Genomic DNA, 17,980 nt, shown 5'->3' on the forward strand with positions numbered 1-17,980 from the left:
CTTCTATTTTCTTACTGATTTAGTATTTTTCTAACTTCTCAAGTTGAGTGCTTAGTTCGTACTTGTTATTTTTTGTTTTTATATGTGTGTATGTGTATACTTAGGTACATGTTTGTATGTGTATGTGCAATATGTATATGTGTATATATATATTTTTCAGCTATGTGTCGATGTGTGACAGTGTTTATGTTATTGGTTTTCTAATATCATGCATAGTAGAATAAGGCATCTATAACACATAATTTTGGATCTTTGTGATGTGTCTCATATTTCCTCATGGACAAGCTAAGTCCAGAAACATAAACATCATGAATCTTTGTACTGTTAGTTAACCCTTACAATTTAAAATTCAGTTAAACCTTATAATTCGGAACCCTTACAGTTTCAGTCTCTCATTGCCATAAAGTAATTAATAACTCAGATTCTAGAGTAAGTCAAATTGCATTCAAATCTTGGTGTGGCCACCTACTACTAACTGTATGACTTTGAGCAAGTCATTTAAGCTCTACATTCTTTTGTTTTATTAACTGTAAAGTGGGGATGTTGATGGTTATTACATTATAGGGCTGCCGTGAAGGTTAAATTAGTTACTTATATATAAAAACCCCTTACCATAATCAAAATCCCTACAATAATCCTGACATACAATTAATATACACAAATACTGATAACATAGTTGTATTTGACACCGAGAACATCCTTTTATTTTATTTAATCCAGAGCAGCTATGTGCTAAAATATTTATTCAGCATTCTATGTGTTGTGTATGTAACAGAAGTGATACATCTCCTTACTTAGTATCTCAGATGACCATGTTGCCAAAATTCCTCTATGAATATTCACCCTTCCAGAAAAGTTAACATTTTTCTCTTCCATTGCTAACAGCCTTCTTTTTCTCTGCTGTCCTTTATCCGATGACGTTTGTATTCCTGTACAAATCCACCAATGTTACACCATCTAAAACCAAAAGCTCAATTTATTTTAGACAATAACCAAGTGCTTGTTAAAGAATAAAATCTTAAAATAATCAACAAGAAAGTGAATTAACTTATAGCAAGAAGAAAGAAAGATACATGGAAATAATTTACTAAAATAATAGTTTACTGAAGAAAAAGAATTATTTTAACCTATGATGTTAGTTAGGTAACAAATTACATTTGGCCAAAAAGCTGAGAAGTGATAGGTTAGGTAATAAATGAGAAAACTTCTCTAGACCATTCTAGACCCCGTGTTTGATGAGTATACAAGTGAGGAGCTGGCCAATTTACAGTTCTTGGCTTCCAGATAGGCATATCTCCTTTCATCCAATTGCTGAGGGCAAGTCATGGCTAGTTGTCTTCACTCAGTGAACAGACATTGTGAGTCATAAAGCTAGAAAATTCAGTTAGCTTCCTCCACTTCATTTTCATTCACCCACAATTTTAATTGAAGTTCTATTCTCTATTAGAGGACCCAAAAGACAGTTTGTTTTCATTTTTATTCAAATATTAAAGTTTAAATAATGTGTGCAGTACTGGTAAGGGTGCTTCTGGAAGTTGATAAAGAAGAGCTGGACTGCCTGTGATTTCCTGAAGAAGAGCAAAAGAACAGAAAGTCAAGATAATAATTCCTAGAAGCCTTTAGTCCATTCTTTATCATGATTCTTTTTTTATCCTCTTCCATGTGCTTTTGCTAATTCCCTTGACTTCTGTGAGCCCTGTAGTTCATTCATCAAAGAAGTACTCAGGATGATCTTTGTGAAATCTAATTAGAGTATCTCATTTCTCTGTTCAAAAGCACTGTAAAGGGTTCCTATTTTCCTCAGGATAAAAATTTAAAAACATTTACCGTATGATCACCAAAGCCCATGTGATCAGGCTTCTCACCATTTTTCTGAATTTGTCTCTATCATATTCCCTACTCTCATACTCCTCCAGTCCACTGCCTTCTTGCAATTCTTTAAATATGTTAAGCACATTGCTATCTCTGGGCATTTGTACTTGCCAGTCCCTGTACTGGGTCACTTTTTCTGCATAGAATCACAAGGTTCATTACTCCACTCTGATTTCATCATTTCACCACTTCAAAGAAGCCTTTACTGAATAATCTACCTATAATGATACAATACTCATCTCTTCACGTCTTTTTAGTCTCCTTTATTTTTCTTCTTAGTTCTAATTATTCTCTGACATATGATATATTTACTTGTTCATATATTTAGAGTCTGTCTCCATTCAGTAGAGCATGAGCTTTCTGAGAGCAAAGACTCCATTTATTTGTTCACTGGTATATTCCAAGATTCTAGAACAGAACCTGGAACATAGTAAATGCTTGATAAGTATTAGTCAAATAAATAGCTCAATCCCCAAATGTGGTTCTAGTAGACTAATTAGGTGATTAAAGCTGATGAAGTATCTGCAATTATGCAACCAGGGAGTCAGAAACCAGAGATAGGAGATGGTGGATAAATAAAGTATTGACATAAGCTTTACTATAAAATATAATTTTAATTATGTTTCTGAGAGAGAGGTTAATGATTAATGATGAATAATAATACAGTATGATATAAAGCTGTTGTGAGTGAGTAAAGTAATTGTTGGGTCTAAACTCGATGGGCTCATTCTAAAACATTTTGACCAAAAAAAGTGTGTGTTAGCATGGGTGCTTAAATGGATTTCTGAGCAAGAATTAAGAATCTGACAGCAGACTGATTGTTTTGTGGTTTACTGTGAGAACAGTCAGAGAACCAGAGTTTGCATCAACACAAACATTACAGTTCAGAATATATTTTATACTGTCTGGTAATGAGAATTCGATGTCAGTAATGCGATACTTGCATTCAAAAGACCAATGCCCTGCTTTTCCCACAGTCAGCTCTTCTGTTTTGTTTTGTTTTGTTTTGTTTTCTAAGATCTGAGGCAATGTTTGGTGACTCCAATGTGTGTGTGTGTGTGTGTGTGTGTGTGTGTGTGTGTGTGTGTGTGTGAGATAGAGATAGAGAGATGGAGGTGGAGGGAAAGAGAGAGAGAAAGAAAGAGAAAGAAATATAATAATAGAAGCATGAGTACATTTTTATTTTATTAATTGCTACCCTGTATCTTTCATTGTTTATTACTTCTTTTCTTGGTCGGCTTATCTCCTTGATTAACTGACTGACTGATTAATTGACTGTGGAGATGGAGGGGGAACATAGATTCATATAAGTAGAATAAAAAATAATACCAAACTACATCAACAAGGAACACTAATTTGACCACACAAGCAATCGGCTATCATTGGTCATTGGACCTCACCACTAATATTACTCTCCCATTTATTTCACCTGCCAATAATTCTTGATACATACCCTTTTCAATTGCCAGGAAAGAGGTAGAAATATCTTGTCATGGACTGTCGCTCAATAGTGGGCATCTGGGCTTTAACATCTGGTTTATCAAATGATCGTTGTACCTGAAAACAAAAAGAGGCTCTAGACGAGACATCTCTTATGCACTCTCAGAAAACATTTTGTACCATGAGCCAGAAAATTCTAAGAATGAAGGGTGCACCCAAAGTTGATGGGACCAAGCCCATGGCTATTCTAAGGCCCTGCCACTGTTACCCTACCTCTTAGAAGTAACACCCCATGTCAGAATATACTCTTTATCTTAAAATAAACACCTCATGCCTAATCCAAGTCCTTTTAAACTGCCTTTCCTCTATTTTCCATTTCTGATCTACAGATCTGATGATCAGTTATCCCTTGGGGTCTGTTCACGTGAGCTAGATCTGGAAGATCCTCTACCTTCAAACTCCACCGAGGCTAACTGCTCGAGTCAATATGGCCCAAAACCCAGGATTCTGTCTTTAAGGCCTGAACACCGAACAACTTTCACATCGCAGCCGCCAAGCTGACCTCTGAAGTTTTTTGCCACAGACTGATCAATGAGATTCTATTTCTAGTCTTCTTGGCAATGCCCTTGAAAGTATAATGTTTAATTCTTATTAATTCGACAGGACTTAACTTTATAAGTTCCCATTCAGAGAGATCCTGACTCACCTTACATTACAATCTTCTCCAACTTACTAAAGGTATATTCCTCTTTCCCACAGGAATGCTACTGTTATCTATAGTTTTGAATTTAAAAGTAATCATATTTTCCTGTGTTCTTAATAATAATCCCTTTCTCACTAAAAAAAGGAGGGAAAGAGGAGCATCTATCATTCATTCATGCATTTACTTATTGAAATAAATATTAATTCCTATGTGCAAGTATGTTGAGCAAATTCCTGCCTTCACAAAATTTTCATTCAAGTGAGTAAATACAGATAAATAAAATAAAATAAAATAAATAAAATAAAATAAAATAAAATAAAATAAAATGATAAAATAAAATATATAATGAGATAATGTGGTAAGAACTATGGAGGAAAACAAATTAGGAAGGAGTGGGAAATATGGAATATCCTGAATTGGGGAAGGAATATCATGTCTTCTCTTTTGGACCACTCTACTCAAAGAATGTCTTCTGTATTTCTTTCATTGTTCTGAGATCTTTTTCTTTATTGACCTTATCACTATCTGTAATCAGACATTTGTTTGTTGGCCCACTTGTTTAGTATCCATCATTCACAAAAATGTAGGTCCTAAGTAGCCTTATGTCACATGTCTCATTTACCCCTATGTCAACAGGATAGAAACCATTAGCAAGTAGACCACTTGATATATTTTTATTTAATAAATTAAGCATAAAAAATTAATTTAAAATACTTTCCATTCTTAGAATTTTAAGAACTTATAGCCTATAAAAATACAAGCTTATATTTTATATTATTTTGTTCTGTTTTTATCTCCTGCTATGGCGCATTGACATTTCTTTCTAAAACAAATTTTAAACCCCTGGATAACAGAAACCAGGTAGGGCTCTACTTTTGTTTGCCTGACAAAATCTGTCATTGTCACTTCAAAGGATAATAATAATAAAGTCTTACTAAACAAATAAGTGATTTAAAAGGGAAAAAGAAGCTTACCTTTCGAAATACTTCTTCTAGGTGACAGCACCAAGAATAGTTTTGAAAGCATGAGATGAGTTGTGCAATGAAGAGAGAACCCTTTGTGATATCTCTCCAGGACACATTATCTATGAAGATAGGGAGTGGTAAGTCTTGGGCTGTGGCCTTAGCTATTTTGTTGTTGTTGTTTATACTTTTGTTTTGTTTGTTTTTAAGCAGAGCTTGGGAATTGACATGTAAAGAGGAAGCACTTATATTTCTACACAAAATCATTTTCCACATAGAGGAAACAAACATATAAAAAACTATCAGAGGTTGAGCTAAAGGGGCAACTTATCAGAATTGCTAAAGTTTGCATAATGATTGCATTGTATTCCTGGGGCTGACCTTCTATTATGTGCCTTATGTTTATTCACTTGGTTTTGAAAAGAAGCTTGAAAGATAACTGGTATTATCCCATTTTACAAAGGAAAGAATAGAAACTTAGAAGGATTAAAGAACTGTCCCATGTTCATACAGTAAGCAACTAGAAATGGCCACCTGGTCCAAGGTTGCTTACAGATTCTATAGCATATCGTCTTTCACAATATAGTAAACAAAATAGTTGAACAGATCCAAAGGAAATTTTTTGAATGGAAGAGGAACATATTTATGGCATAAATTGTGGTGATAGTTTCACAGATGTATACTCATATCCAAACTCATTATGTTAGATACATTAAATATATAAAGCTTTTTATATGTCAATTATACCTGCATGAAGTGGTTAAAAAGAGACTTTAAACAAAAATTTGCAAATTAGAAACATTCAAATATAAGGCTTCTTAAGATGATTACCTAGAGGTCAAAGACTAAACACTGTCTCTCTGCTATTAGGCCTAAGAAGCCCCATAGAATCATTTTCTACCTGTCGTAAAAGGGAATCCACATTCCTTCCTACTGAGGTATACAATGGCACTACTCTAGCATCACATGGGAAATATGGAGAAAAGGGCTTGAAATTGATCATTTGAGAAAGGTCAGCCAGTCCCAGTCATTCAGAATTGGCCTCAGGCCCACAAATTCTTGTCTGCAACTGAAAGATACATACGTGGGGTGGAGGAGCAGAAAGCAATGAAGTCCTTCTCCACATGTGTCTTGTAAACGGCATCCTCCTCCAGGTTCTCAAGTGACTGCGAATGGCTGTCTGCCAAGGCTGCTGGAGAGTCACTGACCCACAATTCCCCACGATTTGCTGCAGAGACATCGACTTCTCACACACTGTGTGCCTCCCTCCGTATGACTATCTTCGTTGCCAGCTTCATCCTTTTTCAATGTTTATTCTCACCAGTTTCATACACCCGTGCACAACTCCTCCCCGCACCCCGCACAGACAGCACTTTGCCTCTTTCTAGTGTCTTCAAGCAATGTGCTAATTAATAGTGACAGTATCTTGTCAGTAAATAGTGACAGTATCATAAAACTGGAAGAACTCATTTGCTAAGAAGAGCAAAGGAGTTAAAACCTTATTTGCATTATGTTAGAGTAGAGTTACCAGTTTTTAGCTGTTATTTCTGCTTTTTCCCCCAAACACTGCTCCAAAAAGCTGAGAAGCAATTGGAAGTCATTAAAAAAAAGAAAAATTTGATTGTGATCCCATGTAACCTCATCTCCCTACTAATTTCATCTTCGATAATGTATGAAAATAAAAAAGGTGCTGCTATTACAGAGTAGCCTCACTTTCAAATGAAATTCTTCAAAAGCCAGAGAATGTCAGAATGTCTGTAAAACATTTACAAATAAAGCTGTCATTGAAATGATTTCATTCCAAAGTTGAAATATTTCTGTTTAACATTGATTTAGAGATTCTGCCAATCTCCTTCATCACTTACCTTGGATTAAACTGAATAGGTATTTCTCAGCTGAATTCTCATGATGCACCCCCCGCACACCCCCGCCAACTGAAGTTTCCTAATAATTCAATTCAGTTTGTTTGCGCCTAATGGGAGCAAAGATTGTTTCCCCTAAAAATAAAACATACATCACAATCCTCAGCAAACACCTGAGGACCTTCGGATTTTCCAACTCAGAACTCACCACCTCTGCAGGCCTGGACGATGATGACCTTTGGTTTGTCCTTTAGACTGAGGCAGTTGCGGTTGTTGAATAACCTGAAGATGGTGTCATATGGGAGCACATCTGGTTTTTCATCACTATGCAAAGTCCCACAGATTCCATCCAGGATGCCATGAGACATGAATACTAAGAATGTGCTGTCTGAAGACTTGTGCTCTGGGCGGGCAGCAAATTCCCACAGCGCTGACTCCATTTCCTGAAAAAGACCATAAAGTCTTACTTTAATAGGACAGGCATTAAACTTAATCTGAACTCCCATTTATCATGAGTAGTATAGGAAACATCGGTAGTGTTCCAATCACGGTGGCTTCACATCATGATTACTCAATGGTAGTTTTATTTTTCTTTCTATATTGGAACAGTTGGTTCAACTTTCTACTCCCACCAACATTATATAAATTGTCCTCTTGACACTTTTTATATTTGCTTATTGTCACTTTTTATGCTTTTTTCTATTTCTGTCTTTTCCCTCATTACTTAAGGAGAACCTTGTATCATAAAGATATCATACAACTTCCCTTCTAAAACCCTTCTCACTGTACTTAGAATAAAATAAAACTTCTGACATATATATACCCCCTCCTACCATCCTTTTTTCTCTTCTAGACTCTAGTCCCACTGGTCTTCCTGTGTTTCTCACGTGCCAGTTTCATATTCAGTTCAGACTTTTCATTAGTAGTCATCTTTCTTGGAATGTATTTTATTCACATCTTTCTAGAGCTGTCTTGTTCCTGGTAGTGCTCTGTCAGCTCCTATATTGTCTCCTAACAGATGCTTTTCGACCATTCCATCAAAGCTATTACTCCCCACTTACTACTCTGCTCTTAGGTTTTCTTTGTCCTTTTTCACTTACTTTTAACTTTATTTTCACTCTTACGGAGACACACGGACACATCAAATCTCAGAAATTTTCTGTTTCGCTTTTAGTTTGATTGCCCTCCACCAAGTTCACATTTAGGTTAACTACTGAAATCAAGTCAAGCTGGGAACTTCCTGTCTCATTCACAGACCTATTCCCAGTGCCAGGAATAGCCCCTGGGACAAAGTTGGGACTCAGTATTTGCATGATGAGTAGACACCCGCTAAACATCCATTACTTTAGAATTTTCTAGGATTATTGGATCTAAATCCCAATCATCCCACTTTGGAACTAAAATTGGGTGGGTACATGTGCCAATCACTTTTTGTCTAGTTTTATGGAATCGATATTTGGATAGCAAAAGAAACAGAAGTAAATTTAATGATATGTTTAATACTCTCATTTTATAAACACACAAACACACAAACATGTGGCCTAAAGTTGTTAAAGTATTTGGCTAACATATTAATAGGAGGATATGTGTTGAATGCATACATGTTTTTAGTGGGTGAGGGGCCCTTACCGTGGCTGTGAGTTTCTCTTTCACATCCACACTATAGCCAAGGCCCTCAAGCAGCAACTTCATCCCTGTAACGTCAAGCTCAGACCCCTTCCTGAGAGGAAGATGATCAAACTCTGTATTGCATATGATGAGAGCCAGACGAGTGCGGTCCTTTCGCTCCTTTATTGGATAGATCTGCAGGAAATAAATACACAGTGAGTTTGAATTATCCAAATCTCCTTTAAACCTTTCTATACTAATCACTGTTGCTTTGTTAAGATCTCATATAGCAGCCCTCTTCCCTCTTCCGTACCAGAAGACACTGCTTCCTTTTTCTTTGTAGTAGATTGAATTGACAATAGGAAGAACTGAGGAATGAAAGTGATTCAGTGTTCAAGAGCCCAGAGTGGGACCCAGAACATATTTGGGATAGTTATACAAGAATCTTGAGGAAACTAGACCAATTCCTACCTTATCCATCTCCTCTCTCTTCTCCACCTAGATAAAGCTTTCTTAGTATTCAAGGTTCAGATCAAATTTTATAAAAATCAGGAGACATTTGCTATTGGCTCCAGCTAAACATAAATACTTGAAAATTCTTTGCCTTTGGTAACATTATTACTTTGGTACTATTTTAACATGTCAATTTATAATGCATTTCAGGCTTTAATTATATTTTTAAATATGCTTCGCATCTAGGCTTTTCAACTAGCATGCAAACAGATACTACTCAGCCTTGTTCTCTTATAAATATTTTGATTCTATAACCTTGGCTAAAAATGTAAGAAATTCCAAAAAGATATGAGAACAAATAAATGAACAAAGTGAGATTTTTATCATGGGGTTGAAAGAAAATTGGAATCTGTATGAGGTTACATGATTTTCTCCTTACTCATTTCCTCCTGTAATCTATGAAATCAATTACCTCCCCACCCAACCACTCTATGTTTAGTGCTTTAAAAAATTGTGCATTTAGTGAAAGCAATTGTTTCTCTCTCTTTCCTCATTTCATGTACAGAGCACAGTACCTCTCCAGCCCTTTCTTTACACAGTTTCAGGAACTCTTCATGAGGACAAAGCTTGAGGGTATCTGTAGATTCTGCTGACTCAACAGGTCCCGCCACTATTTTCGAAAGAGCTGCAGGATACATCACATGACATCACATGATATAAATTTTGATATCTGCCTCTGTGACCCAATTTTCACCTGAGAATATCGACAGAGAAGGGAAATTCTGAGAAGATTTTTTAAAACATCTTTTAATGTAGGAATCATAGTTATATCTAACTTCTGGTATGAAGAGATGTATTGTGACTGGGAAAGAAGAGAGAAATCCTTGGTAAGAAAAAGCAGATCCACCTAAAAATGTAATAGTATATTCTGATTATTCTGAAGAAACACTTTGATGATTTGGGGTCAAATTTAGCCTTTTTTTTTTATGTTTAGCAAAAACAGTTTGAGTTTTGCAATGTTTTTACTCTAGAGTAGTCACTCATCCATGTGTGCTTTCTCCTGTCTCTAAGCAAGAGTATATGAGAAATATAATTGAATCCCATGTACAATTTAAAATTTTCTGATGTGCACATTAGAAAAGTAAAAATAAGTGGACAAAATTAATTTTAATATTTTATTTAACATAATAAATACAAAATATTATTTCACAACTGTTACTAGCCATAATTCAAGCACTTAACAGTCACGTGTGGCTGGTAGCTGTCATATTGGATGGTATAACATTCCTAATCTCCTCCTACTTCACACAACACATAACACACACTTAATAGAATCCTGAACCCTGTGCTATCCAAGTAGTAATTTTTCAACAACCTCAGCCTGAATTCTTAACTTCTTCAGAGGAGATGGGCTTCAGTGATTCCTTACCGAGTTGGAAAGTCAGCCATTCAAAGGAGAAATGCTACCTGGTAACCAGAATGCTGTATCCAGGGCCAAAGGGACAATTTTTTGGTCAGAGATTTTAACATACTCTGGGGGCCCTGGCCTCCAAAGTGCTGAACAACCAGCGCTAAATTTTTAGCCCATGTTTTAAAAGATGAGGCGATAACTCCCCTTCGTCAGAGATGTTTGTTTCTGACTCATTCAGCCTGATCCCTAGAGAAATGTAATATGATCGGAAACCAGTCCAACTGGCATCTTTTGACTGAGATTGTGCAAGAGACTGGGAAAGTCCAGAGACCACCCCTGAAGGAGGAAGGAAGAAGAATTCATAAATGGAAATTAGAAGAGAGGTTTATAAAGATCTAATGTAATAAGGCTATTATGAACCAAGATACTCTCTGATTTTATTTAAATAAAAAAACAATATTATCCTGTATGAAATTTTCAGTTTTTATTTTTTATAGTTTTTTTTCTATTTTACTAATTTATTTCCATTAGTTTTTACATAATATTTTTTTTGATAAATGTCTTTCTAAAAAGTTTTCTAAAAACCTAAGTTCTGAAGATGCAGCAAATTATAAGTCTTTAAGGAAACCAAACTTTCTGAACATTTATTTTTAAAGATTAAACAGTGACGCGTGTTCTCCCGTTGCATTCCAGAAGATCTTAGCAATATAAAGACACCCAGGGCCCTGGGATATTCCCTGGTCAAAGCGTGTATTTCTCATCAAAAGTCTCCTCTGGTTCCAGTTTATTTACATGTTTGCTAAACTCTCGAACTTAAGAAATGCTATCTAATGTCTACATATAGACAGCGTTTGCAGATAAAATTGGGAATTAGGCAGTATTTCTATCTGAAATCTAGTAGTAAAATTAGCATAAAAAACAAATCCTTTCATTACAACATAATGAATATTATTGTGCAGCCCGCTGCCCAAAAAGAGTTTCTTTCCATTAGCCTGGCAGTGTAGCAGAAAGAAATGAGAGAAATAGGGGTTTCGATGAAACTTTTAATATCTAAGTTTTATCTGTTAACTAATGTAATACTCAGGACACCCCTTCAACTGGTAAAAAAAAAGCAAGGGGCTGGTATGAGATAAGTCAAAACCATCTCCCTTGATGGGTAGGAATTTGAGTACTTATCTCTCTAAGTAATAGTGTTTGGCATATAGCATGTATATATATGAGTTTGCTAATTGAGTTTTTTAAATAAGATAAACAAATAGCTTGGATTCTTTCTATCCTCCACTTCATTTTCTTAATACTATGCTAGGAACCCTCAGAATTATATCAATGTCCAAAAGGCCTGGCCAGGGCTTTTATGTATTCTGATAGCCCAGCTCATCCAGCTTTCTGGCCTGCTGAGTGAGTGTGCTATAGGTGTCCGGGATCACTTTCGAGGCTCCATGTGTAGATAGAGCCCAGGGAACCACTGAACACATCACTTCACAGGATCTTTACCTGTCTCCTGCCTGCCACAATCTCTCCTGATACAACAGGTTATCTCAGTTTAATTGAATGCTCATTGTGATTCCTAGGGTTGCTAAAATTATTTTGAAGCTCCTATTACTTCAATTCCGGTTCCCATTTGTTGAATTATCTCTGATATTTGAAAAAAAAAAATCCTTGTTTTTTTTCCTGTCTCATCCCAGATTTTAGATAACATAATGAACCTGCACAAGGACCAGTATAAATATTAATGAGAACACAGCCTAGGCCACAGTCTTGGACATCTGTCACATGAGCTTTTGCTTCCCACTGTTGACCCCAGAAAAGGGCTTATTGAAAAAGTGTATTTGTTATAGTGAGGGCTGTAAAATTTATGTTGTCTTTTGTTTATAATTTCTTATTTTTGATAAACTCTAGTATTCAGGGCTGGAATTTCAGGTTAAACACAGCAAATAGAGTCTGTCACTGGTGAACTTGGGCCTGTGGATATTTAGGCTCTAGAAATATTCGTAATTCAATGTAGGTCAAAAGTTTTGAAAGGTTTTAATATATTAGATACTTTATAGGTATTCTCCTAATCAAATTTTGTAACTTGCAGAAATGAGTAAGCACTGGAAAGCCCTAAATATGATAAGCCAAGTAATTATGATAACTAATATATATTTGCATGTGTGTTCTCCATTTGTCTGTTCATCCTATATTTATTTGTCTGCTTTGTGCCTAGCACTATGCTTAAAACTGTTATTGATTGATGAAGAAAACTGCTGTACTCTGGATTAAGTAATTTGGTGGATTATAGTCCCATCTAATGAGATAGAAAGGGGATAGAAGTGGAATAGATTTGATAGGGGAAATCGAATATTTAATTTTAGATATCTTAGTTTTGTGAAGCCAGGGGAATATTTCAGTGGAAATGTTGAATATGCAGCTAGAGCTAAATATATCTAGAGCTCAGAGAAGAGTGCTAGATGAGAGCTAAAATCTTAGGAGTTGTCAGCATATCCTTGCCATTGTGTTTCTAGCCTTATAAAGCCTATGAAATTACTGAAATTGTCCTCATTTCACAGATGCTGAGACTGATGCCTAAGCAGGTTAAGAAAATTGAATGAAGTCAGATAGTGTCCAAAGTGAAAGAACCTAGCTTCAGATATCCCTAACTACAAAGTGTCTATAACTAGCTATTTCCATGAGCAACCAACCAAAGACTCAGCTTCTTAGCTAACTGGAAATCGAATTATGTCTCAGGAAAGATAACGGGGCCCTTAAAAGGGCAATGATAGATTTAGTGAAAATTATATTTTAGTAATTTAAGGATGGAGGGCATTATAGAGGACACCAGAGCTAAATTGGTTTTGAAAAATTTGAGATATTCATTGTAAATTATTCCATTCTTACCTTCTGTACTGGTGGAATTTTTATCCGTGTTAAGGAAGGTTTGGACAAGGACTTGACCTGCCTCGTGGCGTTTCTGTCGCACAGAGTCCACCAAGACCCAGGCCTTGTCTGCAGGTTTGGCATCTTGAAATTTTTTCTTTTCAGTTTCCTCCAGTTTCAGAACATTTTTTTCCACCAAGCCATCCAAAAATCCAGTTAAGATTTCTTTACCGAAAGTTTCCAAAACCTTAAGTGGTTTTTTGTCGTGGTTTTCTTCTGTCAGAAATACAAAGATTCCTTCAACTGTGGGCACAACCTAAAGAGTTTGGTCCTGTCTTTAGAGCGCTCTCCGTGATGTGGAATACTCCTTAAATACTGTCTATTTCACCATTTCCCCAATAAAGTACATACCTCTTTCATTATACCTATGGAGTTCTTTCAGCCCATTAAATTCATACTAGGCTGTGTTTAATGATTCATTGACACTTAAGTTTTTTGTTTGTTTGTTTTTGATAGCTCCTCATCCCCCTTCTATGGCGCTGGGCCTAATGTCATCCACTGTTCTCATATTGCTCTGTCTATTTTTCTCCTTCTCATAGCGATGTTGATAATCCACCTGGAATGTATGCCCCAAGGAAAGTCCATGCTTTTGTCTACACTGTAAATTCCTCCTTCTAGAACCATAGGATCTTTTTTCCTTTTCTGCAGTTAGTTTCCCTGGTGAAAGCACTATGCTTTTGAATCCACATTTTTGTACCATCTTTGTGCTTAAGAACTTAAATATATGTATATGCTTGCTGAATACATGCATTAATGAATAAATGAATGAATGCACCCAAAGTTTTGTCTCAATCAAGATTCAGAGATGAATATTCTCTAGTGACTAGTCTTTGAATATGGTAGATTAATTTGATACCAGGTTAATTTATTATTGTCTCATCTACACATTTTCATGACTTCATGATTAACTTTAAATAATAAATTACCCCCAAATTTGTAGATTTAGCCTTGATGTGCATACCAAAATTGAGACTCATATATCCATCTCTTCTCTACATTCTACATACTCATTGTACTCATCTTTATAAAGCTGATCTGCTCATTTTTTATTCACCTGCTTTGTTTCCTGTACTAGTAAGTGATATCTAACCACCAAGTACATCAAGCCAGTAAAATACGGTGATAGTGAATCTCTCCTGCCTTCTTAAAAAACTTATTTTCCATCTCACGTCAAACAGTATATTGATTTTTATCTGCTAAATATTTGCGGAATTTGACTACTTCTTTCATTTCTAATCGCTTATTAGTCCATTTCAGGCCGACATCCTTTCTTTTTTAATTAGTTCAAAAACCTTATAAATCTACTCTTTTCCCCGTCTAATATGTTCTTCACAATGAAGCACAATGAGGGTTCCAAAATCTAGATTTGATAATGAAACCTCTAAGCTTAATCTACTCTAGGTCTTCTCATTTATCCTCATCCTCTGCTATTTTAGCCACCTACTCTTACATTTTAAGCACTCTGCCCTTCTTTCATTTCTAGAAAGCCCTTACATAATGATCTCTATGTAGTTAGTCTCCCACCCCTACATTTCTCCCTGTTTCCCCACTGCTCCTTTTAGCTTTTAAATCTCAGATTAGATGTCGCTTTCTTCCGGGAATCTTCCCCTGATGCTTGCAGACTAGATATTGAGTCGGAGGTATATGCTCCCAGGACACCTTGTTTCTCTTTAGGCTAGCAAATTTTTTTCTTGTAGTTGTTAATTAGTTAACAATAGCCAACCAAACTCAGTTATTTATATTTATTGGGCCACTTTATTTTTGTCTAGTGCCTTTCAGTTTCTCAAATCTGTTATTTAATGATGCCCTGATTTCAATCCAATAACCAGTGAGGCCATCCTGCCTGGCCAAAGTGGTGGCCATGAGTGTCGATTAATCTACTACTCCCCAGCCAAATGCTCTATTAGTGTCATGAAGAAGACAAGAAAATAATCAATCCTTGCATTTTAGGAACTTAAATTAAATGTTATGTGAGACATAAACCCTGGAAAGAATTATATCACAGAGAGAATCAAAGAAGTAAAGAAACATGAAAGCAAGGAAGTATGAGTGGGGTAAATACAGTAAATACAATTTTTTTGTGAGGCTGAGGTCATGTTTTAGAGGGATTTATAGAAACTATTTTGAAAGGTGGGAATGAGTAAGTTCAGACATTTTTTAGAAGGCAACAGGGAGCCACTGCATGTTCCTGAATAAGAAAATTACATTAATAAATAGCTAGAATGTGAGAACTGATACTTTTCTCCTAATGATTCTAATTTGCAAACAAACTTATGACAGGCCAACTCTATAAGAATTATCCGTAGATTTTTAAAAGATTGCAAATGCCTACAGGCTATTTAAGCTTGAGCAATTCAGGCTGATTCCTTCTGGGCTGGAGCTTCAACCACTCCTGTTCCCCTTCGCGTTCCCCATCCCCCAGCCCTCCGAGGTCGGGTATCAGCGTGTCTGTTATCTGAGCAAGGGAGCCATCAGTGCTTTATGCTCCCAGAACAGGCATGGTGCTCTCTCGTGGAGCGTAGCAGGAGGCAAGGCGATGGATCAAGTGAATGCGCTGTGCCAGCTACTGGTGAAAGCGGTGATAGTCATGAAAGACTCAAGCTCAACGCAGCACTATTGGCTGAAAGCCTCAAGGTAGCTGGGTTCTGGCACCCTGAGCCCGCCTCTTTCCTCTCCCCCAGCTACCCCAGAGCAGCTCATTGGTTAAAGTGTACAGCTGAAACTTGTTGGATTTCGTTAACTAATGCTGCCATAAAATTAATTAATTAATTAGAAATATATTTAAAAATAAAAGTAATAAATTTAAGCTAAATAGAATTTTTAAAAAAGAAAGGTGGATGTTTAAAGAATGGAGTGTGTAATAGATTTTGAAGAAGTCCTTATATAAAGAAATCTGTAAAAAGAAAAAAAGAACAATTCAGGGTCAGGATAATCTGAATGATCTGAATTTTGAAAAATGACTTCAGATTATTCAGATCTGTTGTAAAGTTTAGAAACCACTGATCTTAAACCTCTTCTCTTTCAAATGAGGAAAATAAAGTCCAAATAGTGATATGACATGTGCGTACTAGCTGTATAAATAGCTAATGACTCCATCTCTTAAGCTTTTTTAGTTTCTGTGTGTAAGAAACATGACCTGAAAGTAGTATGCAGGGTGAATTGGAGGGTTAAATCCTGGAGAGCGGGAGACCAGTTAAAGAATTGTGGAAAACAGTACAGAGTTTCCTTAAGAAAGTAAAAATAAAACTACCAAAAATTCAGCAAAAACAAAACAAAAAAAAACTGTAATAGTAATCTAAGAAAAAACTGCTGCAGTAGTTAACACCAGGACTGGAGAGAAAGAGGGAAAAAAAATAGAGTCACCTTAAAAAGACCAAGAGTGTACTTCAATAGAGGGGATGGCAAAGCGGGCAGGAGGAATTAAAAGGCTCACATATGATTCTGGGAACAAGGTTCATGATCCAGATGACTAATTTGAAACTAAGAGGAAGCTGAGAAGATTTCAGAGTGCATTTAGAAACTTCGAGAGTTGTCTCACACACAAATAACATACTCTATTTGTCTTTACCCTTCTTTCTTTACCAGAAGCTGACAGAAAGGAATGAACTTTTCCTGGGTCTAAGGTATCTAGAAACCATCCTTTCCTTCAGCCCCTCTTAGGCAGTATCCTTTGATTCAAGTTACAGAGCTAATAAGGGGAAGAATTCAGCTTGCACACTATTGGCCTGTTTCCCTTTTATGATTTCTGCTTGTCACAGAGCAATGAATAAAATGTTTCCTAAAACCCAAGCCCCTGACCCCTAGTCAGAAAAGGACCCTTACTCACCAGCCATTTGGAAACAGCCTTTGTCCCTTCCTGCTGCCTTGAAGAGAGCCACAGTCCTGAAAATGAAAGTTACTGGCCATTTCCTTTTTGTAGGAGGCGGGGACATTTAGTCACAGATTAGGAAACTGCTGCTTAGAACTTCTGAGTCGACTGTCGTGAAATCCCCAGAAGTCGACAAATGAAGTTCTCAGTTTTTTGAGAAGAGATTTGTCGTCCTTTGGGGGGAAAAAACATGGAAATGCTCTAAATATTGTCCTTTTGGTTGACACTTCTGACTGTTTTTTCCCTCATTTTCCTTCTCTCACTTCACTGCCTCCATGCCTCCTTCTCTCTGTCCTTCTCCTTCTGATTTCTCAATATTTCTCCTCTGCTCACCTAAAAATCATGAAGGAGTTAAAAGTAACAGGTGTCCTTTTATTTCTGTACTGCTATCAATCCTCTACCTGTTTCCCTGTCATTTTAATCTTTTATGGAAGTTCTGAAAAAATCCTCATCTTCACTCCTCTCATGCTTTTTTAACTGCCTAACCCTGCCTTCACATTGCATTTTTTTGGAGGGCAACTTCTCGCTTTCCTTTTCGATATTCTCTGAATAATGAGTGATCACAGAAACAGTCTCAGGGTATAATAGAACAAATGTAAGATAGTACAAAAGAGATATGTCCAGAAGAACAGTTAACAGGAAAAAAAAAAAAGACTGATATGTTCAACTTTGAAGGTCTTCAAAAGGTCAGAAATTTGCCTTCACTTCTAATGGTTTAGGATTAGAAAGGGTTCATACTTACAAGTGAAAGGGGAGTACTTTCATTTTTTTTTTTAATTCTAACATAGCTGAGTGGAGAATTTCACCCCAAACTCATTACCACTGTACCACGCAGAGACATTATTTTGTATACAACACATTTGAGCGCTTATTCATGGGGTGTCA

At 36.3% G+C, this 17,980-nt stretch overlaps 1 protein-coding gene across 5 annotated transcripts in view; it reads right to left on the bottom strand.

Moving 5' to 3' along the window:
* LOC120599660 (caspase-13-like) overlaps positions 1–17,212 on the bottom strand; it is a 23,626-nt gene extending 6,414 nt beyond the window's left edge. The window contains exons 1-9 of one of the 5 annotated variants that reach the window (XR_005651963.1): positions 17,054–17,212; positions 13,189–13,443; positions 9,476–9,585; positions 8,469–8,642; positions 7,048–7,282; positions 6,062–6,205; positions 4,990–5,099; positions 3,326–3,429; positions 795–957 (exon numbers count right to left, since the gene is read on the bottom strand). Coding sequence is in view for 4 of the 5 variants with exons in the window: in XM_039858743.1 (XP_039714677.1) it covers positions 3,331–3,429; positions 4,990–5,099; positions 6,062–6,205; positions 7,048–7,282; positions 8,469–8,642; positions 9,476–9,585; positions 13,189–13,443; positions 17,054–17,159 (1,233 nt within the window). In the remaining variant the exon portion in view is untranslated. Of the gene's footprint in view, positions 1–676; positions 958–1,080; positions 1,569–3,325; positions 3,430–4,989; positions 5,100–6,061; positions 6,206–7,047; positions 7,283–8,468; positions 8,643–9,475; positions 9,655–13,188; positions 13,444–17,053 lie in introns of those variants that run through there. The other 4 variants (XM_039858743.1, XM_039858744.1, XM_039858742.1 and 1 more) reach the window with 4 other exon arrangements.
* Between the last annotated feature and the right edge of the window lie 768 nt (positions 17,213–17,980).

This window comes from Pteropus medius, unplaced genomic scaffold (assembly GCF_902729225.1).
Source record: "Pteropus medius unplaced genomic scaffold, Ma_sr-lr_union100, whole genome shotgun sequence".
Taxonomy (NCBI): domain Eukaryota; kingdom Metazoa; phylum Chordata; class Mammalia; order Chiroptera; family Pteropodidae; genus Pteropus; species Pteropus medius.